The sequence below is a fragment of the Mytilus californianus genome, unplaced genomic scaffold (assembly GCF_021869535.1).
Source record: "Mytilus californianus isolate M0D057914Y unplaced genomic scaffold, xbMytCali1.0.p SCAF_1, whole genome shotgun sequence".
NCBI lineage: Eukaryota > Metazoa > Mollusca > Bivalvia > Mytilida > Mytilidae > Mytilus > Mytilus californianus.
This window is the reverse complement of record NW_026262581.1, coordinates 123,152,311-123,178,598: the sequence shown is the minus strand read 5'-3', so window position 1 is coordinate 123,178,598 and position 26,288 is coordinate 123,152,311. Positions and strand designations below refer to the sequence as shown.

Here is a 26,288-nt window from a genome sequence, read left to right as displayed (position 1 = left end):
GCTATTATATCTATGATATGAATGACCCAATTGGTTAACATGTATATCTGCTGAAACTTTTATTTACACACTGACTCTAATCTAATTAAGATACCACAGATTGTCTCAGGAGTTGGTTATAATTTTACTATGAAATATATCAGGGGCGGATACTGGCGGGGGCGTGCCCCCCCCCCCCCCTAAAATTTGCAAAGCATGGGTTGTCCTCATCTTAATAAAGAATATTTTGATAATTTTACCTAAAAAAATTGCGAAAATTTAAGTTTGCTCCCCCCTAACCTAAAATCCTGTATCCGCCCCTGCATATATTGTACTAAGTTATATATATAGTGCGACTACTATAACACACTATGTGTGAGAGTAGTCACAGATATATATTTATATATATGGGTCGGGAACATTTCACAAGTGTTAACGTGATGGTACCCAAATTGCACCTATTTTTACAGTTTTTTTCACCTACGTTTATTTATGGTTAAGACAAAAGTTTCCATTCTGTGTTTATTTTGTAGATGTATCCTTATTTACTATATAGTTCCACCAATTTGATTTTGAATCCATATTGAATCATAGAAAAATTGGTTTAAACCGACCTCCAAACTATCTAGGATTCTGTAATGAGGAGTACCCAAATTGCATCTATGCTAAAATTCACTCCCGAATAAAAGATGTTTTGTTTAATTTCTCCAAATACTTGGAACAATTTGACAATAGTCCATTCTTACCATTCACTTTTTAAAAAATGGATGTCTGTAACATATTTTAATATGCTCATTTATAAAAGATGACTTTTTGTGGACGTCGCATGGCTACGTTTCCGTAGATTTTACTTTTTCCAGGGAATACTTCCTCTATTGATATATATTGTGAACGTTTTGCGTATATTTAAATCTATTCAACTATGTTGAAAGACGTGCATAAATGTCAAATCATAAAAAAAAAAAAAGTGTTTAGTCTCTAAGAAAACTTGTAAGATTTCCACTTCTATTTTTGCTAAATAGGTGCAGAGACATATTATATGTATCTAATAGGTGCAATTTGGGTAGTGTGACGTTAAGTAAACGAAATGAGGTGTTTTTTCAATGATAAGCACAGCTCAGTGTCCTTCTGTACCCAAATTTTTTTGTTGAGACACACACCCCTCCCCTCCCCGGTGATGTAATCCCAAATAAACAAGACGCGATGATTTAGATGATTTAGAAGCAAAGAAGTTATTCAGTCACTTATAATATTGTATGCCTGATGTCTCTGCTGTGAACTTTTTTAAGATTTATAAAATTACTACATCCCTTGAAATTGAAAAGATCCACGTTCTTTTAACCTAAGATATAACGATGCTGTCTTCAAGGTTGTTCTAGTCGACAGCAGTTCTGGTCAAAATTAGTTTTTATGTTGGTCTGTTGAGGAGTGTTTGACTCACGGTTTTGTTAAAAGTATAAAGTATAAAATCTTGAACTGGGATTGCATTGCAAACTCATTACGTCAGAAGTCTAAAATGAAAGTAGCACTATTACACAATATAGTCCGGCATCTCTATCTTTATTCCTTCAAAAAAAATTTCCATACAAGAATTTCATTGTAATAATTAATTTTGCTATTATTTTGGGGATAAAATTTCTACTCATTATTCGGTATTCAAAGTTCATTCAACAAGATAGAAAAGGTGTAAAAAGCATGCGGATGAATATGAATTGAACTACATTTATCGGAAGAGGACGTAGACAAACAAAAACAAAACACATTTATTTTAAGTTTCAGCTGTCATTTGAGATGAATCTCAAAATGGGCATGGCCAATAATAAGGCCTTTCGTTGCTGTTGTTGCTTTCATGTCAGAACTGGTGCCATTTTCATCGGTATCATTAATTTGGTATGATTATTTATTTATTGATCCATTTCCGTTGCGATCATGACGATTCTACAATAAGTCAATATACAAGTTTGTTACGAAGAAACATCTATGCTGTTGTCAAATCATACATCTCCAATTGTTACAGATTACTTGACGCTCCGTGAGATGTCATCACTAATATTTGGTAGAAAAAATTCTCCAATAAATGAATACCCTGTTAATAACCACTTTCAGTTTCACAACATCTGAGACTTCGATCAGGAAGAGATAAGAAGCATGTCTGTATGTCCAGTCAAATTGTTCGAAAAAACCATGCTGTACTGGATTCGCAGGAGTTGTGAAAAAAAACCTGTTCTCCAGATGTCTACATTTTATTTTGAGGAAAATACCAGATTTTACAATCAGTGAATTTTCCCGGAACAAAATGGACATCATGAAGGAATATCTTTACGTCAAAATATCATATGACAAGCTTTTTCAAGAATGACCCAAAGCCAGGGTTTCCCCATGGTAAAATGTTTTTTTCGCCACCTCTTTCACCAAACAATATAGGTTTCGCCTAATAACATATTTATTGTTTAAAGTTTTTCCTTCTTTCTAAAAAAAAAAAACCAGTTCGTCACATTTTTGTCTCTTATAATTCTTAATTCTACATTGTAATGAATAAACACTCAATTATAACAAACATTTACTTTTTAAAAGGTACTGTAATTGCAATATGGATCAAGAAATCATTATTTTTATACGCGCGTATACGGGACGTATTATGGTATACCGTAGTCTGTCGTCAACATGTCGGACAATTACTCAATAACGCTTTAACCAATTTGCATGAAACTTTGGTGAATTGTTTATATTAATTGAGGTGAGCTCCCTTTCGATTTTTATAAATTTTATATTTTATGTTTCCGAGTTGTGGGGTTTTATTCATTAAAAAAGGGGGATTTTCCAGTTTTCGGACAATAACTCAAAAGTTCTTTGAGCAGTTTTCATGAAACTTTGGTGACTGGTTCATATCTATTAAAATAACCTCCCTTTAGTTTTTTATAAATTTCTGATATGACTTTGAGGAGCAATAGAACTTCTTTGAAAAAGCGATGGGCGTATCATGCGCTCATGGCACAGCTCTTTATTTACTTCTGCTAGGGAAGACAGTATTCATCTACAATAAGTTTAACAGATACTTCCCGTCTGGTTGAAAGATACAGACTAAAGTCAGAAATTTTTCCGCATTTTCAATATATTTTTCTTAACAATCGTTTTCTTTTCTGGACCATCGTTAAAAGAAAAAGTTTTGACGTAAAACTATGCCTCAAACATGTGCGTTGCTTAAACAATTGTAAATAACCCACTTCAAAACATTTTCCGCATTTTCAATATGTTTTTCTTAACAATCGTTTTCTTTTCCGGACCATTGTTAAAAGAAAAAGTTTTGACGTAAAACTATGCCTCAAACATGTTGTTGCTTAAACGATTGTAAATAACCCACATCAAAACAATTATTTCTATCAAAGTTGTAAAAAAATCCTTTAAGTGCCATGTGATGTCATTTATCCACACCATGTCATTAAACAATACAATCAACACCTTTATTGATTATAATCCATTTTTATGTTGCTGATAGCTATAAAATGCAATCAGCTGATTACTAATTTTCTATCAAAATCGTAACAACTTCAAGGGACTGTTTTGTCTGATCAGGGAACAAGTCAGAGAAACCCCAAAAATTAAACAAGATGGAAGAAGACAAAACGTTATATTTATTTTGCCAAATTCTTTTGCCAATAACGAATTTTAATCACCACAATTTTTATTTTTCCGCAAAATGTGAAAATGGCAACCGCCAGTGGAAACCCTGCCCCAGGTCAATTGGACATATCATTCATAAAACACAAATTGGAAACTCGTCTATTGCTTCCTCTTATCTTATTCTTACATTAGCTTTCATTTACCTTTCTATAGACAACTGAAATAAAAACAATGTTATAAAATTAACATAAAATAATGTCCCTATGAAATATTGTTCTTCGGACAAAATTTCATACAAAATATTTTCTGCAGGCAGTACTTTATGTTCAAATACTGTACAATTCTGTCCAGGACAAAATTACATTATGAAATATTATGTCTCCATGAAATAATCATGAAATTTTGTTCTGGCAGAATTATTTCATAGGACAATATTTTGCTTATACTCTTTTGGTGAACATAGTGTACGTGTTATAAAAGAATTTAATAGATGTACATGTACATGTATAAAGATGCTCTTTTGATGAAAATTGTTTAGTGTTATAAAAGAATTTAATATAGATTGCCAAAAAATGGAGTCTTCTTGATTTGTTTTGTACACCCAGCTGTGAAATTTACATTCATCTTTAAGATCCATGTGTTTTAAAAAAAACTGTTTTCACAAATTGAATAGTTGTATATTCAATAAATGCAAAATGAACAGAAGAATTATGTACAAAAAATGTACATTTGTCTGCCAAAAGTTTTCTTTGTCTGAAAATTTATCTTAAATTTTATCATTTGTTTCCACTGTCATCACCAGCATGATTTTATTGTTTTGAAGTAAAATTAAATGTTAAAAAAAGAATGCTGTTCAAATGAAATTACTTTAAATATATTATTTTCGTCTAACCTTAATTTAAGATAGATAATAATACCTGGTAATGATTAGGTAAAGGGGGTACAAGTATGATTTGTCGTCTGTTGCATATATTGACATGGAACTGATTTACCTAGCATTACAATGTATATATACGAAACCACACTATTTTCTCCCTGCTGTAATAGTAAAAGTAAATAGTAAAAGAAAAATGCAATATGTAAGACACAGGGATTACAACTTAGCAACGGCGTTAACTATTTGTATAAAGCTTTATATTTCAGAAGGTAGTAGTCTTACAAGTACCTTGTATGCAGATAGCTTGTGTTACTAACTTTCTATCTGTTATATGTCCATTGTCCTTGACCTCATTTTCATGGTTCCGTGAATGCTTGAAAAAAAAATGATAGGTTTTTTGTCATGTGAATTTCCTACTTATTATGAGTAATATGATAACTATATTTGGTATATGGGTTCCTTGCAATGTTTATATGTCTGTCGGACAGGGTTCACCTAACCTCGACCTCATTTTCATGGTTCATTGGTCAATGTTAAGTTTTTATGTTTTGGTCTGTTTTTATACGCCCGTTTACGGGACGTATTATGGTATACCGTTGTCCGTCTGTCCGTCCGTCGTCAACATGTCGGACATTAACTCAAAAATGCTTTAACCAATTTGCATAAAACTTTGGTGAATTGTTTATATCTATTGACGTGAGCTCCCTTTCGTTTTTTATAAATTTTAGATTTTACGTTTCAGAGTTATGGGGTTTTATTCATTAAAAAAAGGGGGATTTTCCAGTTTTCGGACAATAACTCAAGAATGCTTTCACCAACTTGCAAGAAATTGTGGTGAATTGTTTATATCTATTGACATGAATTCCCTTTCGATTTTTATATATTATAGATTTTACGTTTTCGAGTTACAGGGTTTTTTCATAAAAAAAAGGGGATTTTCCAGTTTTCGGACAAAAAATCAAAAATGCTTTCAGCAGTTCTTATGAAACTTTGGTGAATTGTTTATATCTATTGATGTAAGCTCCATTTAGAATTTTATAAATTTTACATTTGATATTTCTGAGTTATGGGGTTTTATTCATTAAAAAAGGGGGGATTTTCCAGTTTTCGGACAATAACTCAAAAATGCTGTCAGCAATTCTCATGAAACTTTGGTGAATTGTTTATATCTATTGATGTAAGCTCCCTTTACATTTTCATAAATTTCTAATATGACATTGAGAATTAATTGAACTTTATTTGTTTATAGTCTGACAACAAATTTACTAAGTATTGCGCAACAGCACAGTGTATTGCACAACAGCAAGAAATCTTTAATTGAATATAAATTCAATTCATATAACCAATTTCAAGTTCTTTGACTATATTTATTCAGAAACCTATAATATGTCAAATATTTAATTACAATCCAAATTCAGACCTGTATCAAGCTTGAATATTGTGTCCACTTTTGACCCAACTGTTCAGGGTTGGACCTCTGCGGGCGTATCCAGCTGCGCTCAGCGAAGCAGTTTATTCAATATATACTAATAGCAATAGGTCAGCTATAACTTCGGCTGTTTTCTGCTCTTTGGTCGGGTTGTTGTCTCTTTGACACATTCCCCATTTCCATTCTCAATTTTATATTTGGTGTATGGAATGATTGTAAGGTGTACATGTTTGTCCTTGAGGTATCATTTGACCTTGACTTCATTTTCATGGTTCATTGGTCAATGTTAAGTTTTATACGACCGCAAAAAAATTTTTGGGATCGTATAATGGTATGATGTCGTCGTCGTCCGTAGACACATTGGTTTCCGGACAATAACTTTAGTTTAAGGGAATGGATCTCTATGAAATTTTTTAAGAAGGTTCAATACCACAAAAGGAAGGTTGGGATTGATTTTGGGGATGATGGTCCCAACCCTTTAGGAATTAGGGCCCAAAAAAGGGCCCAAAACAAGCATTTTTCTAGTTTCAGGATAATTACTTGTGTATAAGTATTTCGATTGCTCTGAAATTGTACCACATTGTTTAATACCACAAGTAGAAGGTTGGGATTCATTTTAGGGGTTATGGGGGCCAACAATTTAGGAATTAAGGGCCAAAAAGGGGCCAAAAACATGCATTTTTCTAGTTTCCAGACAATAACTTGTGTGTAAGTGTATGGATCTCTCTGACATTGTACTACAAGGTTCCATACTACAAAGGAAAGGCTGGGATTGAGTTTTGGGGTTAATTGCCCCAAACATGTAGGAATTAGGGGCCAAAAAGGGCCAAAAACAAGCATTTTTCTAGTTTCCAGACAATAACTTGTGTGTAAGTGTATGGATCTCTCTGAAATTATACTACAAGGTTCCATACTACAAAGGAAAGGCTGGGATTGAGTTTTGGGGTTATTGCTCCAAGGGGGGTTTCAAAAAGTTGGGGGGGGGGGGATTTTTTTCCCAATTTTTTTAAGGGATTCATATTTTTTTTCTCAAAATTTTTAAAATTTCAAATTTTTGAAAAGTTTCAAGAAGAAATCTTCAATTGCACAGTATCGTGCAATGGATTTATAAGATCTTTGACCACATTTATTTTGTGTCAGAAACCTATATTATGTAAAAAATTTGATCACAATCCAAATTCAGACAGTATCAAGCTTGAATATTGTGTCCAAATTTGCCCCAACTCAGAGCTCCAGATAAGAGTTCACAAATTGGGGTTTTTACCCACCATTTTTGTCGAGCCATAGCGATCCTACATTCCGTCGGCGTCGTCGTCGTCGTTGTCGTTGGCGGCGTCCACAAATATTCACTCTGTGGTTAAAGTTTTTGAAATTTTAATAACTTTCTTAAACTATCCTGGATTTCTACCAAACTTGGACAGAAGCTTGTTTATGATCATAAGATAATATTCAAAAGTAAATTTTGTAAAAAAAAAATTCCATTTTTTCCGTATTTTACTTATAAATGGACTTAGTTTTTCTGCCAGGAAACATTACATTCACTCTGTGGTTAAAGTTTTTGAAATTTTAATAACTTTCTTAAACTATCCTGGATTGTACCAAACTTGGACAGAAGCTTGTTTGTGATCATAAGATAGTATCCAGAAGTAAATTTTGTAAAAAAAAAAATCCATTTTTTCCGTATTTTACTTATAAATGGACTTAGTTTTTCTGCCAGTTAACATTACATTCACTCTGTGGTTAAAGTTTTTAAAATTTTAACAACTTTCTTAAACTATCCTGGATTTGTACCAAACTTGGACAGAAGCTTGTTTATGACTAAAAGCTAGTATCTAAAAGGAAATTTTGTTAAAATATTTTTCCATTTTTTCCGTATTTTACTTATAAATGGACTTAGTTTTTCTTCCAGTTAACATTACATAACAGTTTAAGTTTTTATTTATAACATTTATTAGATTCATAAACTATCCTGGATTTTTACCAAACTTGGACAGAAGCTACTTACAATCAAAAGATAGTATAGAGAGGAATATTTTTATTAATTTTTTTCCTCATTTTTGTTGAGCCTGTGATAAACAGCAGAAGTAGGCGAGACACTAGGTTCCGCGGAACCCTTACGAATTTTTTATTTAATTGAGTGAAATAGTTTTTCAATTGCATTATTAATTCCAATTCAACCCTCAAGCAAATATCAAATTGGGTTTTTCACCACCAAGCTCCTTAACGTATTGGGTTTTTTCATCAACACAATAATGAATTTAGGCATGTTATAATCACATTCTATCAAACAGAGATGTTCATCCATCTTATTAATAAAATATGTTTCTTTTAAATGTGATAGCTATTTTATTTGGTTTATACACTGACGAGCAATTGTATGTTAAATCTGTGTCCGGTTTCAACACAGAGTTTTGTATTTTCCATAACTTATATTTACTGGTGGCACTAATAGGACAGTACCTAATTACCGTTCTAGAGCACATATGATCACCATTCAGTTTATTTAGGGTAGGTGTGGCTAATAGTTTTCAGATTTTTATGTAATATTTGTGAACATTAAGTGATGTAAGATAGTGTTGCCAGTCCCTATCACCTGTTTTCCAGACCTACTTAAAAAAAAATAAGTAGCTCCCAGATTTAAGATCCTTGACCAGGTTTATAGGGTAGTTTAATGACTGAGACCACATTCAATTTACAAATAATCCTGCAACATCAAATAAATAAATGACAATGGTGTACTGCACTTGCCAATAAGACAACTACATGTATCTTAGGCATACAGAACAATAGACCAAAAACAAAGAAAGTGGCAAGCTACATTTACATTAAAACTAATATGTGTGTTCACTCATCAACTAAAATGAAAAATATATTATATATACACTTAAACTAAAAATAAGCAATTTTTTCGTTTAATTTTATTTACATAAATCTGGGTTTACTTGTCCCTTATTAGAACTTTTGGTTTCCGATGCTGACTTCATATAAGTGATTTGGCCTTTCATGTTCCAACTGATTTAGTTCTGACGAGTTCTAACCCTGTTCTCATTAAGGCACGCAAACACGCCCTTGTAAGAACACTAGCTGGGTCTTGATTTCATCAGAATTCCTCAGCTCTCAAAAAGAAGCTAAAAGCATGCTTCTATTCAATATTTTTACCGGAAATCTACTTTCGTTTTAATTCATTGCTAAGTGTAATGTTAAATCCCGATCAATACGAAAAGAATTATGACGACATGACTAACACTAATTGGATAAAGACAGAGAAGATCGAAATGTTTTCATCACCACGTGTACCTTTAAGCAACGGAAAATTTCAAAAGGGACCCTTTCAACGCTCTATTTTTAGAACGAAAGGACATTTCTGATTTTCAATATTACAAAAATAGATTTACGCGACAACTATGTAATAGATAAGGGTAAATAGCGCACACGATAGCGACTAAAAGCGTTAAGAACTCATGGTTTTGACAAATTGTTGGGTTTTCCTTTGCATGAATTGGGTTTTAGAACGCTGCAATGGGCACTTGCATTGGGTTTTCAATTATTTTTAATGCGTGATCACGCAAATACGCAGCTTATCTGGAGCTCTGCCCCAACTGTTCAAGGTTCGACCTCTGCGGTCGTATAATCTGCGCTCAGCAAAGCATTTTATTGTGTTTTGGTCAGTTTTCCAAATACTTATAGCAATAGGTCAGCTATATTTGGTTCATGGAATAATTATAAGATATACATGTCTGTCTGGCAGGTATCATCTGACCTTGACTTCATTTTCATGGTTCATTGGTTAATGTTGAGTTTTTATACGACCGCAAAAAAATTTTGCGGTCGTATATTGGTATGACGTTGGCGTCGTTGTCGTCGTCGTCCGAAGACACATTGGTTTTCGCACTCTAACTTTAGTTTAAGTGAATGGATCTCTATGAAATTTTACCATAAGGTTCAATACCACAAAAGGAAGGTGGGGATTGATTTTGGGGGTTATGGTACCAACAGTTAAGGAATAAGGGGCCAAAAATAAGCATTTTTGTAACTTCCAGACATAACTTGTGTGTTAGTGTATGGATCTCTCTGACATTGTTCCACTATGTTCCATATCACAATGGGAATGCTGGGATTGATTTTGGGGGTAATTGCCTCCAAATTTTAGGAATTAGGGGCCAAAAAGGGGCAAAAAACAAGCTTTTTTCTAGTTTCATGACAATAACTTGTGTGTAAGTGTATGGATCTCTCTGACATTGTACCACAAGGTTCCATATCACAAAGGGAATGCTAGGATTGATTTTAGGGGTAATTGCCTCCAAATGTTAGGAATAAGGGGCCAAAAAGGGGCAAAAAACAAGCATTTTTCTAGTTTCATGACAATAACTTGTGTGTAAGTGTATGGATCTCTCTGACATTGTACCACAAGGTTCCATATCACAAAGGGAATGCTAGGATTTATTTTAGGGGTAATTGCCACCAAATGTTAGGAATAAGGGGCCAAAAAGGGGCAAAAAACAAGCATTTTTCTAGTTTCATGACAATAACTTGTGTGTAAGTGTATGGATCTTTATGAAATTGTACTACAAGGTTTCATACCACAAAGGGAAGGCTGGGATTGATTTTGGGGGTAATTCCCTCAAAATTTTAGGAATAAGGGGCCATAAAGGGGCAAAAGAACAAGCATTTTTCTTGTTTTCATGACAATAACTTGTGTGTAAGTGTATGGATCTTTATGAAATTGTACTGCAAGGTTCCATATCACAAAGGGAAAGCTGGGTTTGAGTTTGGGGGTAATTGCCCTAAACGTTTAGGAATTTGGGGCCAAAAACAAGCATTTTTCTAGTTTCAGGACAATAACTTGTGTTCAAGTGTATGGATCTCTCTGAAATTGTACTGCAAGGTACCATACCACAAAGGGAAGGCTGGGATTGAGTTCGGGGGTGATGAATCATAAGGGGGTTCAAAAAATTGGGGGGGGATTTTTTTTTCATTTTTTTTCTTTAAAATTTTCCATTTTAAATTGGTTATTTCTGATTTATATATAAAAGCAAATAATAATGATATGGTTTGTATAGGTAAATTAAATTTTTTTAAGTTCTTAGACCACATTCATTCTGTGTCAGAAACCTATGCTGTGTCAAATATTTAATTACAATCCAAATTTAGTGCTGTATCAAGCTTGAATGTTGTGTCCATACTTGCCCCAACTGTTCAGGGTTCGACCTCTGTGGTCGTATCAAGCTGTGCCCCAGCGGAGCATATTATTGTGTTTTGGTCTGTTTTTTTTAAATACTATAAGCAGTACATGTAGGTCAACTAGATTTTGTGTATATATATATATTCGATTCACTCTTGTTAAAATTAAGGAAACTGTCAACCTTTTTTGTAAATTTTAAGCAAGTACCTGTTAATGCTTTAATGAAAACCGAAAAGGTAAAGCAAAGAGAAAGTATGGCTTCGATGACTTGACCACATCTTGGCAGTGGTCAAATTTTATTCCTCTAGTGAAAAGAATACAGCACTAAAAATTTTAATTTGTTATATTTTGACTTCTCTGATTATTACATTTTCCCTTTCTTTTCCTTACAGCTTGGGTTCATGTTTATGGCCTGCACTTTAATCTTTGCCTCAATTCATCCAGAGGTCCTTGAGAAATCCATGCAAACATGTCCAGTAGGGGACACTAAAAATCAGGATATTGTTATTGACGTTAATGTCAAAGGTGATCAAGTGAAACTGGAGACTTGTGGTGATGTCATGTTTGTGCAGAAGAAATTTACAAAAGGTATGTCAAGCAAGTGCAAGGGTTTGTAATTTATCAAGCTCATTTTAAAGGGTGACATTTTGGTTTCACATTCAAGTTCACTTTTCAAAGTAAATTCAGGGACTGCCCGGGTCTCCAAAAAAGTTGTTGCCAGAAAAACACCAGGATCAAATATTTGCACCAAGTTCCATGTATCCCCCTCTTTTCATTACATTTTGTTAGGTATTCATATGAAGTTCATTCATGCATTGAGTTAAGCAATTTCAATTTATATTTTATAGTTTGTCTTTCTATGTTGTGATGTTACACTATTGTTTCAGATAAGGGTGAAGGTTTTGTACCATAGTGTTCTCCCCAGGCCCTTAAAGGACCGCGGGCCCGCGATGTATAATTTTCTACCGTGGTGGTATCGTTCTTGCCGCGATGTATAATTTTTATACGACCGCAAAAAAATTTTTGTGGTCGTATATTGGTATGGCGTCGTCGTCGTCCGGCGTCGTCGTCCGAATACACATTAGTTTTCGCACTCTAACTTTAGTTTAAGTGAATGGATCTCAATGAAATTTTACCATAAGGTTCAATACCACAAAAGGAAGGTGGGGATTGATTTTGGGGGTTATGGTACTAACAGTTAAGGAAAAAGGGGCCAAAAATAAGCATTTTTGTAACTTCCAGATATAACTTGTGTGTAAGTGTATGGATCTCTCTGACATTGTACCACAAGGTTCCATATCACAAAGGGAATGCTGGGATTGATTTTGGGGGTAATTGCCTCCAAATTTTAGGAATTAGGGGCCAAAAAGGGGCAAAAAACAAGCATTTTTCTAGTTTCATGACAATAACTTGTTTGTAAGTGTATGGATCTTTATGAAATTGTACTACAAGGTTCCATATCACAAAGGGAAAGCTGGAATTGATTTTTGGGGTAATTTCCTCCAAATTTTAGGAATTAGGGGCCAAAAAGGGGCAAAAAACAAGCATTTTTCTAGTTTCATGACAATAACTTGTTTGTAAGTGTATGGATCTTTATGAAATTGTACTACAAGGTTCCATATCACAAAGGGAAGGCTGGGATTGATTTTGGGGGTTTTCCCTCAAAATTTTAGTAAGTAGGGGCCATAAAAGGGCAAAAAAAAAACATGCATTTTTCTAGTTTCAGGACAATAACTTGTGTGTAAGTGTATGGATCTTTATGAAATTGTACTGCAAGGTTCCATATCACAAAGGGAAAGCTGGAATTGAGTTTGGGGGTAATTGCCCTAAACGTTTAGGAATTTGGGGCCAAAAAGGGGCCAAAAAACAAGCATTTTTCTAGTTTCCAGACAATAACTTGTGTTCAAGTGTATGAATCTCTCTGAAATTGTACTGCAAGGTACCATACCATAAAGGGAAAGCTGGGATTGAGTTTGGGGGTGATGAATCATAAGGGGGTTCAAAAAATTGGGGGGGGATTTTTTTTTTCCTTTTTTTTCTTTAACATTTTCCATTTTAAATTGGTTATTTCTGATTTATATATAAAAGCAAATAATGATGATATGGTTTGAATAGGCATACATGTGAACCTCCCGATGGGAGTACAATAATCCCGTTTTCAGGGGTCTCCTCCCGACCTCCCGTTGAAGAGGAAAAAATCCCGTGTATGAAATTTTTCATGAATGAAAAATTTCTGCCCAACATATCATCTCAGGCATCTGGTGTAACTGACATTACCTGAAGTTATATTTTACCTGTAAATCAATTAACATGCATAATTATATGGCTTCACTTGTCAGCTTGGGTGTCAAACATACTGGTAATCAACGATTTTTACCTCAGGCTAACTGCCGTTGTGTAACAGAAACTGTGTATTTATTGGGTTACTTCCCTTGATTTATCCTGTTTTAAGTTACTTTCCTTTTAATAATGAAAATTTTTAAAAGAATATAAATAAAATATAAATTGAACAAATAATCATAAAAGGATGGTTATTAAATGATTTTAAATGTCTTAGGACAAATAAAAAAATAATAATTTGAAAATTATTTGAGGATTCTATACTTCCTTTCAAGGCTTAAATTGAAATTTATATAATAACTATGACCCTAATTTTACAGATAGAATGATTTTCTGAGTTTGCAAATAAAACTATTTGCAAGAGAAAAAAAAAAAAAAAAAAAAACTATTTGCAGATAGCTAAACAAATGTTCTGGTTGCAATGATTGTTTTATAGAATATGAAGTAAAAAATTTAAAGAACATACTGGAAAAAAACAATGTTAGATTGAACATGTAGAATATAAAGATGGAGAAACTTTATAAGTACAAGGGTACTATAAACATAATAAATTGGATGGAAAGTTGAAGAAAACACACTTTAAAAGACCATTTTTCAGCACACGGTTACATTTACAACAAAATTAATGTCGATTAAAAACCTCCTGATCTGAGTCCTAATCTCCTGACCAAAATTTCCCAATCTCCTGATCTGAGTTTCACAGTCCATCACATGTATGAATAGGTAAATTGAAAATTTTTAAGTTCTTAGACCACTTTCATTCTGTGTCAGAAACCTATGCTGTGTCAAATATTTAATTACAATCCAAATTCAGTGCTGTATCAAGCTTGAATGTTGTGTCCATACTTGCCCCAACTGTTCAGGGTTCGACCTCTGCGGTCGTATCAAGCTGCGCCCCAGCGGAGCATTTTATTCTCCGTGGTGCTAAAATTTTCGGTAAAAAAATCGTAAATCGGTAAAGTTTTAAACGATATGTTCAACCTTTTCCGTGGGGTATAAAATTTCAGATGAAAACTGACCAGTTCAAACCAGTTCAATCCAGTTCTTACAACTAGGTTGTTTACACCACGTGATCGATTTACCTTTTGAGGTTAACCTTGATCATTGGATTTAATCGATGTACATGATTCTTTTGTGTTTTAATTAATTAAGAGATCATAATTAATGATCAGACTTGTGAGGGACAAGCAGACATTTGTTAATTAACTCTATTACTCCAGCCTTTGGTTATAAATAATTTGCGTATTTTAAACGTATTGGAGTTACTTCCCCTGATTTAGCATATTACAAATAAGTGCTCCTAAAATATTATCTATCACTGAAAATAGAAATAAAGTACAAATTGAATGCAAAATTATATAAGAATGTTAGCTTAAGGATAAAAACTTTCTTTCAACATACCAACAAAAATATATTGCAAATTATTTTTGATAATCATACTTTTATTAATGCACAGACATTATAATAAATAGGTAGTATTTTCCAATTAGGAATTGACTTGTGTTAAAGTAGTCCCACTCTTAAGACACTGATTGGAACTCAGCTTGATATGATATATGAGTGTACAGATAGATGATATAAATTTACTTCTCATGTCTGTCTACCAAGTAACACAATAATGATTCTAATAATAATTATATTGTTGTTTAAAAGAATCATGTCTTAAGCTATGGAAAATAGTTTTTAATTTACTAGAGGTTCTGCATTAAAATTTAATCTTGTTTAAATTTAATTGTTATGGTGTAATCTAACAAAAATGGGGAATGTGTAGTTTAACTACAAGTATCAGGACAAATTGGCTTGATCAAAATATAAAAAGTGACTTAAGTTTAAAGACTAATAGTGCTTTCTTTTATTTATTCTTAAAAGAAATTAAAGTATACAAACTGTTTATTGATTTACCTCTTTTTTACCAGTAATTTTTTGACCCAAAGTCTACATAACACAGTAAACAAAACAAAGACAAAAAGGTAATGACACAAAAACTAACAAGAAAAAAAAAAAGGTGATGCAACGCGACACGACATATTTTACAAATCATTTTGACACACGTTACCCTGGTGCTATCCAAAAATCCTGGGGAGAACACTGCCATTAATACGTTTAAACCCGCTGCAATTGTATGCACCTGTCCTAAGTCAGGAATCTGATGTTCAGTAGTTGTTGCTTGTTGATGTGGTTCATAAGTGTTTCTCGTTTTTAGCTCACCTGGCCTAAAGGGCCAAGTGAGCTTTTCTCATCACTTGGCGTCCGTCGTCGTTAGCTTTTTACAAAAATCTTCTCCTCTGAAACCACTGGGCCAAATTTAACCAAACTTGTCCACAATCATTATTAGGGTATCTAGTTTAAAAAATGTGTCCGATGACACTGCCAACCAACCAAGATGGCGGCCATGGCTAAAAATAGAACATAGGGGTAAAATGTAGATTTTGGCTTATATCTCTGAAACCAAAGCATTTAGAGTAAATCTGACATAGGGTAAAACTGATTATCAGGTCAAGATCTATCTGCCCTGAAATTTTCAGACAAACCTGACAACCTGTTGTTGGGTTGCTGCCCCTGAATTGGTAATTTTAAGGAAATTTTGCAGTTTTTGGTTATAATCTTGAATATTATTATAGATAGAGATAAACTGTAAACTGCAATAATGTTCAGCAAATGTTCAGTAATGATCTACAAATAAGTTGTCATGACCAAAATTGTCAGTCGACCCCTTTAGGAGTTATTGCCCTTAATAGTCAATTTTTAACAATTTTTCGTAAATTTTTGTAATCTTTTACAAAAATCTTCTTCTCTGAAACTACTGAGACAAATTTAACCATACTTGGCCATAATCATTATTAGGGTATCTAGTTTAAAAAATTTGTCCAATGACCCCACCTCCCAACCATCATGGCCGACTTGGTTAAAAATAGAACATAGGGGTAAAATGCAGTTTTTGGTTTATATCTCTGAAACTAAAGCATTTAGAGCAAATCTGCCCGATGGCAAAAATGTTCATCCGATTTAGATTTATCTGCCCTGAAATTTTCGGACAAATCCGACAACCCGTTGTTGGGTTGCTGCCCCTGAGTTAGTAATTTTACAAAAATTTTGCAGTTTTTTGTTATTATCTTAGATATCATTATAATATCTAATATCTAATACTATTAATTATGATTTTAACCTTATTTTACATGATCCAAAGCATCAGTAAATACAGGTGAGCGACACAGGCTCTTGAGAGCCTCTAGTTTATATAGATTAGACTGTTGGTTTTCCCGTTTGAATGGTTTTACACTAGTAGTTTTTGGGGCCCTTTATAGCTTGCTGTAATGTGTGAGCCAAGGCTCCGTACTTTGACCTATAATGGTTTACTTTTATAAATTTTGACTTGGATGGAGAGTTGTCTCATTGGCACTCATACCACATCTTATATCTATATAAAATATAAAAAAAATTAAGTCAAGTTTCCTCTTCTTTGGGCACTGACCATGGTCCACATGTCATCATACCTATAAAGCTTATTCTTCAAGATGCTTGTTGAAGTGAAAATCCTAGTAAAATTTGTTTTTCATTATTATTCATTTAGTTGTTTCAAGATATAGTCAACGTTTATCATTGTTTTTATTTAATATTGGAAATGATTTAATTTGATTAAACAATCCTTAGTTACAGTAGTTATATGTAAATGGATTTTAAAAAATGCATCATCTCAGATACTGGCTCACTGCTCCACCAAGATGTAGCAGGTAGTGGGCCAGGCTAACGCCAAAAGTTACGTCCAAATATTTCTCCATTAATTAAATGCAAATACTGGAAATCATATACATTTTTGAAGAAAAAAAAACAGTTAATAATCAAATGAATTGCAGAAAAAAAGAATAAAAAAGACTACTCAAGGTTTAAGCAAAGTGTTTTAATTGCTTGGTTCTGGGTGCATTCATATCATGTATATGAAATTGTTTTGTCTGGCAGTGTAAGTTTTGATAAATTAAACATGACAGTTATCTTGATATATGTAAAAAAAAATTTAACAACAACAAATTTATTATTTGTTTTACAGATAACCTTTGTGTTGCCTTTGCTATTGTGATGTGTATGATAACAATAACAGGATTCCTGTTGTATGGTATTATGAAGGTAGGGGATAGCAATAACAAGATTCTGTTTGTATGGTATTATGAAGGTAGGGGATAGCAATAACAAGATTCTGTTTGTATGGTATTATGAAGGTAGGAGATAGCAATAACAGGATTCTGTTTGTATGGTATTATGAAGGTAGGAGATAACAATAACAAGATTCTGTTTGTATGGTATTATGAAGGTAGGAGATAGCAATAACAAGATTCTGTTTGTATGGTATTATGAAGGTAGGGGATAGCAATAACAAGATTCTGTTTGTATGGTATTATGAAGGTAGGGGGTAGCAATAACAAGATTCTGTTTGTATGGTACAAATGTGTATTGAAAGTTATTTATACAGTCATTAAGTGAACTATTGCCATGTCAAATTACATACCACTTTTGTTGCCATGTCACTTTGGTAGATAGTTTTTCTGTGGGAATTTGATTTTTCTTGATATATTGAAAAATGTTGACACATAACATATGGGCATTTCAACAATAAATGTCTCCAGTGATGCCAGAGGCCAATATATTTGAAAATCCAAAACTTGTTTAAAAAATTGAAGAGCTGATAAAACCAAAAGGACAAAAAGTATAGCCAATGTAGGCTAAGGAATCAGAGCTTTGCATGAGGGAGAGATAAAATGTAGACAGAACATACCAGGCTACATGATGCCATTTTTCTGTGTTAAGATGTTTTACTTTTGTATACCTTGTCTGACTGTTGTTTTTATATTTTACAGAACAGACCAGGCTACATGATGCCGTTTTTCTGTGTTCAGATGTTTGACTTTTGTATATCCTGTCTGACTGTAGTTGGATATTTCTCCTATGCTCCTGATATGAAGTTGTGGCTCTGTCAAGAAGGACTGGTATGAAGTTAATATATAAGCTAAATTTAAGCTACCTTTTTATCAGTCCCCTACCGATGAAGTCAAAGGTGACTTTAGGTTTGCTCTGTCTGTCAGTCCATCTGTCAGTCTGGCAAATCAGTTTTCCACACCAAGTTTTACCCTTGGCCGTCTGTACGTCCCAAAGTTGGTTTCCGTTCTCTAACTTTAGTTTGCCTCAACCAAATGTTATGAAACTTATACACAATGCTTATTACCACAAAACACAGATCAAGTTTGAATTTTGGTGGCGTCACCTTAACCGTTCTAGAGTTATGCCCCTTTACAAATTGAAAAATCGCTGAATTTTTCGTTTCCGTTCTCTAACTTTAGTTAGCCTCAACCAAATGCTATGAAACTTATGCACAATGCTTATTACCACATAATACAGATCAAGTTTGAATTATGGTGGTGTTACTTTGACTGTTCTAGAGTTATGCCCCTTTACAAATGGAAAAATTGCTGAATTTTTCGTTTCCGTTTTCTAACTTAAGTTTGCCTCAACCAAATTTTATGAAACTTATACACAATACTTATTACCACAAAACTCAGATCAAGTTCAAATTGGATAGCGTCACTTTTTCCATTCTTTAGTTATGTCCCTTTATAACTTTGTATGATATGCAAGCGGGGGCATCTGTGTCCCATGGACACTTTCCACATTTATTTTCTTCATGCTTGAAGATATTGATTTGAAATATGGTACATACTTTTATCATGACAAGTTACAGTTCAAGTTGGAATTATGTTCCGGTCTGATGATTTTGTGCAGAGTTATGGTCCTTTGACTTGGAAAATTCTCTCAAATAATCAGTTTTCCGCCCTTTTTTTTTGTCATGCTTGAAGATATTGATTTAACTGTCAGATTCAGGCAATAACAATGCTATACAATTTTCACATGTCTTGCACTAGCTTGAAAATGCTTCTATCAAACTAATTCTAACTAAGAATTTGTTTGGATTGGTGAAAGTAAGCTCCCTTTTAATCCTGAAACTGTTCCTATTATTCCGCAGATACCTAGTAATATTAAAGGCACTTTTTCAGATGTTTAGCACTAGCTCAAGTATGCTTGGATCACAATTTACTTTAAACTTTACACTGATGTTGGGATTGGTGAAAGTAAGCTCCTTTTCAATTTTACTACTTAGAATGTTTGGTTTTGCTTTTCAGAGTTATGGGACTTAAACCTTCAAAATGTAAGGCATTATCATATGCCCTTAGGATATTTTCCTGCAAGTTCTTCTGTGAGGCCTTTTTTTACTGACTTCTGATTGAATGCATTCTGCCGTGTTCCATTTTATAACCCAGCTAGGATAAGGAATATTTTGCATTAACCTTGTTCATTCATCCACGAAATATTTTTGTGACAGTGAGTTAATGTCAAGCAAATTAAAGAAAAGAAAAAGTTGAACGTAATTCCGGCTTTTATCATGCTCTTTGTGTCAGCCTAGCAAATTGGCTATGAAGAATTTCTATTTGGCTTCTGTGTACAATTTGAAATTTAAAATACAAGTAATAAATGTGCTAGAACAAAACAAACATTATTATAAGACTATGATTATAAGTAACTATGCATAAACACATCAATGAGACAGCAATTAAGCATCACAATAAAAACCTGAAAAAAGTTTGTTGTTTCAACAGTTTCATTTTTGTCTCATTTTTCAAACTTGACAATTGTCTAATTAAACTTACTGGTATAAGGCATTAGTTGACAGTGTACATACCTAGTTGATTAGACTTTAAATTACTAAAAATTAACGTAAAAATTTGCAATAAAAATTTGAATTTTTTTGGGTAGTAAATGAATTTATGAAACAATCAAAGGTACACATAAGACAAGAAATTTAACAACCATTTGAACATTAAGAAATATTTGGCTAAAAATGGAAATGTTTACATTATGTTTTGATCTTTGAAAATATAATATATGGCACTATCTAGGCTGTGACTCAATAGCAAATATGTTTTGTAGGCTTGTCTACCCTTGATGGACAGACTATTGGCAATGGACCGTGATATACTGATGATTCTTTGTCTGATTTGTTTCATTCTATGGCTGTCATTTAAGGTAAGTAGTACAGCATGAACAAGTTTCTAGTTTCATATTAAACAAATGCAGATTTTGTAAGTATTCAGCAATATTAATGCATATGAATAGGAAAGTTTTATTTTGATTTTTTTATATCAATGCAAACATAAATTGTTATTTTTTTTTCAAAACATACATAAAATAAAAAAAAAAAAAATGCAGTTAATGTAAAGTGATGTCAGAATCACTTTTTTTTACACAATCTTTATTAAAAATATGTTGTCACATGTTATGCATTCAATTCTTATATCTATAATAAATATGAATTATTGTAGCATTAAATTAACATGAAATGTTTAAAGTAAAGGAAATTATAATCTATTGGATAGATTAAATTAATACAGATTACACATTGTTAACAGTGTTTCAGTAATGTCAAATGCTCAAAATCAATACAAAAGTTTGTAACATATGGGGCATTTGTTTCAACAATTATTAAAGCACAGATTGTATAAAAAAAGAAAGTGAAGACTTAATGTAAATACTATTTTTTTAAACACAACACATTAAGTTTTATTTGATTGGCCAAATACCTGAAATATTAATGTAAATATAATGCCTGTCTGGAGGGTCATGGTCAATGTGTTGTATATTAAGATAAATACAATGGGGTATAATTTTGTGTGTTTTGCTTGCAGTACCCCTAGTTAAGATTGAATAAAGGTTAAGTTGAGACAGGGACATTATTCAGGTATTGAGTTGTAAACTTTAAAGTTATGAAAATAAAAATAAAAAAAAACCTCTTAGATGAAGATAAATTGGGAAGTAATAATTATTAGAAAATCCTGATGAAAACACACTTACATCCAGTTGAAATTAAATGAAAGAAATGGAACTCTTTATTAAAGAAGGTAAAAAAGGCCAAGTTGGTATACCGGGTATTTGAATTGTTTACATCTGTTTCTATGGGCTTTTAAATTTTAATGTAAGTGCATAATTTAGGATTGTTTTGCATCTTATATATATGTTTTTACTTTAATTATAGAATGGAGCTTTGATATATTTATTTACTTTTAAATTAAAGACAAATTTTCACAAAACCGTTGATTATGGTATGTGTAAATACATGTGGATCTTTTTTGTGTATATAAAAGCATGAATTCTGCCAATAAAAATTGCTCAGAAAGATAAAGGATTGATTTTTTGAAAGCATTAATTTGAATCTGCCCCCAGCAACAGTTTTTTGGGAAAAAATCCTAAATATGGGCAATAATTTCATGTAAATACATCTTTTTATGATCAGGCGTGTTTGAGTTGATTAATTTGTCTTGAAAACGTATAAAGCAAAAATATTTGATACATCATCTTGCTTTAGATTCTATTTTTTTTACATATTTAGGCTACAGGTTGATATAAAAACTCACAGTACTAAAAAATGAAATATATTGGTCAAGTGAAATACCTTTCTAATAAGTCATAACAACAGAGTTTGTGTGTGTGTTTGAATAACAAATTTTTACCGAAAACCGATGAAGACAAACTTTACAAGTGGATCTTAAAAATGCATTACTTTAATAAAAAAAATTGTGCGTATTGTCTAGGGTTTTTCAGCTTCAACCTCAGAAAATTTTTAGTCTTTTAGTCTGCCCTTCCACGAAATATTAAATTGCAATTTTTTTTTCTGTTTTTGAACTTTTGAAAAATGTCCCTGACAACCGATCAGGCAGTAGTTTTAAGTTGATTAAAGGCCCAAAAGTACATTAAACTATGTTTAATAGTTAGTTGATACATTTGTTTTTTACAATACAACTGGCATATAATTTTGACAATGTAGAATCCTGACTGAAAATTGAAAAAAAGAGTTGCACACTTATTAGATTTAGAACAATAAGATGTAATTTTGACCAATAACTGAAGCAGGTTTAGAGAATTGGGCCTAAATTAAAATATATTGATGTAGTAACTTATTATAACAGATTTCAATTTATCCTAGTCTGTTAACAATTTAGGTAAATTGTAGGTATTTTTGAATTATAATTACTATGTTTTTTTTTTGTAGACTGTTTTATTAACAGATTTTTATAATTCACATAACTATATACTTTGTATTGATTTAACAGAACTGAATACTTTCATGTTTTATATAATATAGGCCTATTTGATTGGTGTGATCTGGGCTTGTTACAAGTACTTGCAACTGAACAGAGTGAACAGAGATGTGGTTAGAGAATATACTGTTGATCCCGATTCTGAGGTAGATATATAACTGTTGTAAAGTAGCAGATATTTGCTCTTATCAGACAACATTCTTTGTACTGAATCATGAATGGTCACAAAAAATTGCATAACATCAAAGATAAAAATGATTTCTTTTAACTTGGATTTGTCATTATGGTACATTTTTTTAAATCCCAGGGTATTGATTCAAAATAATGGATTAAAATACCCACTGATTATAATATAATATTTTTAAATTTACATGTTTTGTTTAAAAAAAATTGCATTGATGGAAGTTCAGTACAAAAAAGAAAATTTTGTATCTGAAAGATAACACATAAATATCCTGTAAATAAAGTTAAGTCTACGTTTGGAATGTCAATTTCAATTACAACTTGAAAAAGCAAAATTCAATAAAAATGATAGTTTATGGTCATCTATAGGCATTTATAATTTAATGTTCAGAAAAATGTTGACATTGTAAGTATCCTAATTCCTATAAGACTAAACTGACCCTGCTATTTAAATAAATACAGGGGAAAATTGACTGTACCTTTTTGTCTGTTAGGTATAATAGATAAAATCTTGACAGACGGACATTTCAATTGGTGTCAGCATGTGAACCATTGCCTTGGCTGGCATTATACATGTTGCTGATATTCTAATCGGTTTACTTTGTTGTATGTTCAATAGACCTTGAGGTTGTTCCCTTCTGTAATAGTCTAGGAACATTCTTGAAATATTGTTTTCTCTAGTTTGTGTTGTAAAGTTTCTAATTATACACCCGTTTAAGGTATACCGTTGTCCAGTTTTCTGGCTATAACTCAAATATGCTTTAGGAATTTTCATGAAACTTTGGTGAATTGTTTATATGTATTGACATAAGAACCCTTTCAGTTTTTAGAAATTTCTGATTTTATGTTTTGGAGTATTGGGACTTTATTCATAAAAAAGGGGGGGAACTTTCCAGTTTTCTGATAACTTAAAACACTTTGAGCAGTTTTCATGAAACTTTGGTGACCTGTTTATATCTATTGAAATATGCTCTCTTTTTAATTTTTATAAAATTTCTGATATGACATTGTGGAGTTATGGAACTTTATTCTTGGAAAAATCATCAAAAACTTACCATTTTCACACATTGGATGGTTATAGAATTTTATTTTTTCAAAAATTGAGGCCTCAAACTAAGTCAAACTTGAGGTAGCCTTAATTGTGCCAAATTATTCAGGTTTTGTGTCAATTGGTACCACTGTGTGTGCAAGTCTTTTCTTTCTTTTTTTTTTTTTTCTTTTTTTTTTTGGGGGGGTCTATTTGAGCAGTGCTCACAGTATTTCTAATTGATCATATAAATTGATTTAAGGCATAAAGACAAGCTAAAAGGGCAACAGGCATATCATGCACATGAGATCAGCTCTTTTTTTTGTATGGTCCACATCTCTCTTTATTTGTATTGAAATTAAATATGGATAGTTTTGATTATTTTAAGATGCATTCTTATTTTAAAATGTGTCTACCTTTTGCAAAGATAAGTAGATATGCCACTTACATATGTACATTTTTTTTCTTCAATTTTAAGGTTTTTATATGACTGCAAAAAATTTTGTGGTCGTATATTGGTATCACGTTGTCGTCGTCGTCATTGAGATTATGACCTTATCTTGAGGGAAAGAATTTTTTTTTAAAAAGGGAAAGGGGGGAATTGAAAAACAACAAAATTTGGTGGGGGGGGGGGGACAATTTTTTCTCATTTCAGATTTCAGAAATTAAAAAGAAAATTTCTTCAAATATTATTTTTTTTTGCAAAAAAAAGATGAGAAGTGGTGGTGGTGGGGGGGGGGGGGCAATATGCAACAGCATAGTGTATTGCACAAAAGCATTAATTGAATATGAATTCAAATCATATTACCAATTCTAAGGTCTTTGACTACAGTTATTCTGTGTCAGAAACCTATTTTGTGTCAGATATTTAATTACAATCCAAATTCAGACCTGTATCAAGCGCGAATATTGTGTCCATTTTTGACCCAACTGTTCTGGGTTGGACCTCTGCGGTCGTATCCAGCTGCGCTCAGTGAAGCAATTTATTGTTCTCTACTATAAGGTTGTCTGAGAAATCATACAGGAATCTATAAATATAATATCACATGATTATTTGATCGTAAGGGGGATATACCTGAGATAAGGGAGATAACTCTTTAAATTCAATAATGTATTTTGTTTATGGTCAGTTTCATCTATACTTTTTATGCACTACAGAAGTAGGATGTATTGATGACATTGAAATAGTTGACACAAACATATCAATGATTTAAAGAGTTACTTCCCTTATCCTAGGTGTGACTTCTTATGTACACACAATTTTGGTTTTTGTCTAAAAGTTAAGTCATATATGATGAGCCAATAAATGTTGTACTTCCAGATGTTACTTCCTCCAAAGTATGAAGATGCTATCAAAGTTCCCATGGACCAGGCTCCTCCACCACCATATGCATCGTAGAATAGTTAGGTAACAGCTCTCTTGTACATGGAAAGTGATATAGTGGAAGGCAATTGAATGAAGACAAAAAAATATCAGTTTTCATTGGACTGTATGAGAGCTATTTTATTTTCGTAATGCTTAATTTAATAGGATGTAACTTTTTTATTTTTAAAGCTTTATTGCATCGTAATTTTTGCAATTTTTCGGGAAGATACAGGTGATGAAATCATGTATTATGAACTATACTGACTTATGTTAGTAAATGTATTGATTTAAATTATGATGTCATGTGTTTGAGATGTGTAGGAACATTCATTTATACTCATTATCAAGTTATCTGTAGTTTTTCTGTGTAATTGAAAAATTAATGAAATACCTTATGGTGTAAATTTTACAACTATGGTATGGATTTCAGAAATACGGTATAACTTGCATATTTATTGATATTTACTATCTTCATCATAATTTGACATGTTAGGTCACAGTATTTAACAATTACATACCTTGTGACACAAGGAACTTGTGAAGTGATAAAACATCTATTGAACTATATTAAATTGAATACTTTCCATATCAGCTGTTTTCCAAAAAGACCCCTTTTATTTTGTCTTTCAATCTGAGATATGTTCATAGGAACATAGTGCAATTACATATGTGATAGATTTATAAAATGCAGTATCTTGTTTTCAACATGATATAGAGACTCATTCCTTATATATATATATATTACTTTGATGTTAAAAAACTACAAATATTGTTTTTGGAATTCTTTATTGAAATAAAGTTGGTTTTACCTTAATGACTTATAATGCTTGAGGTTCGACCTTCATTTCCAAAATGCCAAGTAAACTAGTGCCATTTGTGTAATGCCATGGTTTTTTATGCCCCCGCCGTAACGGAGGGGGCATTAAGTTTTACCCTTGTCCGTCTGTACGCCCATCCGTAGGTACGTAACATAGTTGGTTTCTGTTCTCTAACTTTAGTTTGCCTCAACCAAATGTTATGAAACTTATACACAATGCTTATTACCACAAAACTCAGATCAAGTACAAATTTTGGTAGCGTCACTTTTTACTGTTCTTCAGTTATGTCCCTTTATAACTTAATATGATATGCAAGCGGGGGCATCATC

The 26,288-nt window shown here is 32.5% G+C and overlaps 1 protein-coding gene across 1 annotated transcript; it reads left to right on the top strand.

The window, feature by feature from the left end:
- Positions 1-1,691: 1,691 nt before the first annotated feature.
- On the top strand, positions 1,692-25,955 carry LOC127712625 (lysosomal-associated transmembrane protein 4A-like). Its single transcript, XM_052219188.1, has 7 exons — positions 1,692-1,869; positions 11,481-11,676; positions 17,474-17,550; positions 18,279-18,407; positions 20,401-20,496; positions 22,610-22,711; positions 25,097-25,955. The coding sequence occupies exons 1-7, from the start codon at positions 1,771-1,773 to the stop codon at positions 25,172-25,174; spliced, it is 777 nt and encodes a 258-aa protein (XP_052075148.1). The 5' UTR covers positions 1,692-1,770; the 3' UTR covers positions 25,175-25,955.
- The last annotated feature ends 333 nt before the right edge of the window (positions 25,956-26,288 follow it).

Bases quoted from the DNA above. Each gene is read 5' to 3' on its own strand.
- LOC127712625 (XM_052219188.1), top strand. From the start codon at position 1,771: ATGAATCTCAAAATGGGCATGGCCAATAATAAGGCCTTTCGTTGCTGT. The intron at 18,408-20,400 runs GTATGAAGTTAA...TATGTTTTGTAG, and splicing joins GGCTCTGTCAAGAAGGACTG to GCTTGTCTACCCTTGATGGA. The intron at 20,497-22,609 runs GTAAGTAGTACA...TATATAATATAG, and splicing joins TTCTATGGCTGTCATTTAAG to GCCTATTTGATTGGTGTGAT.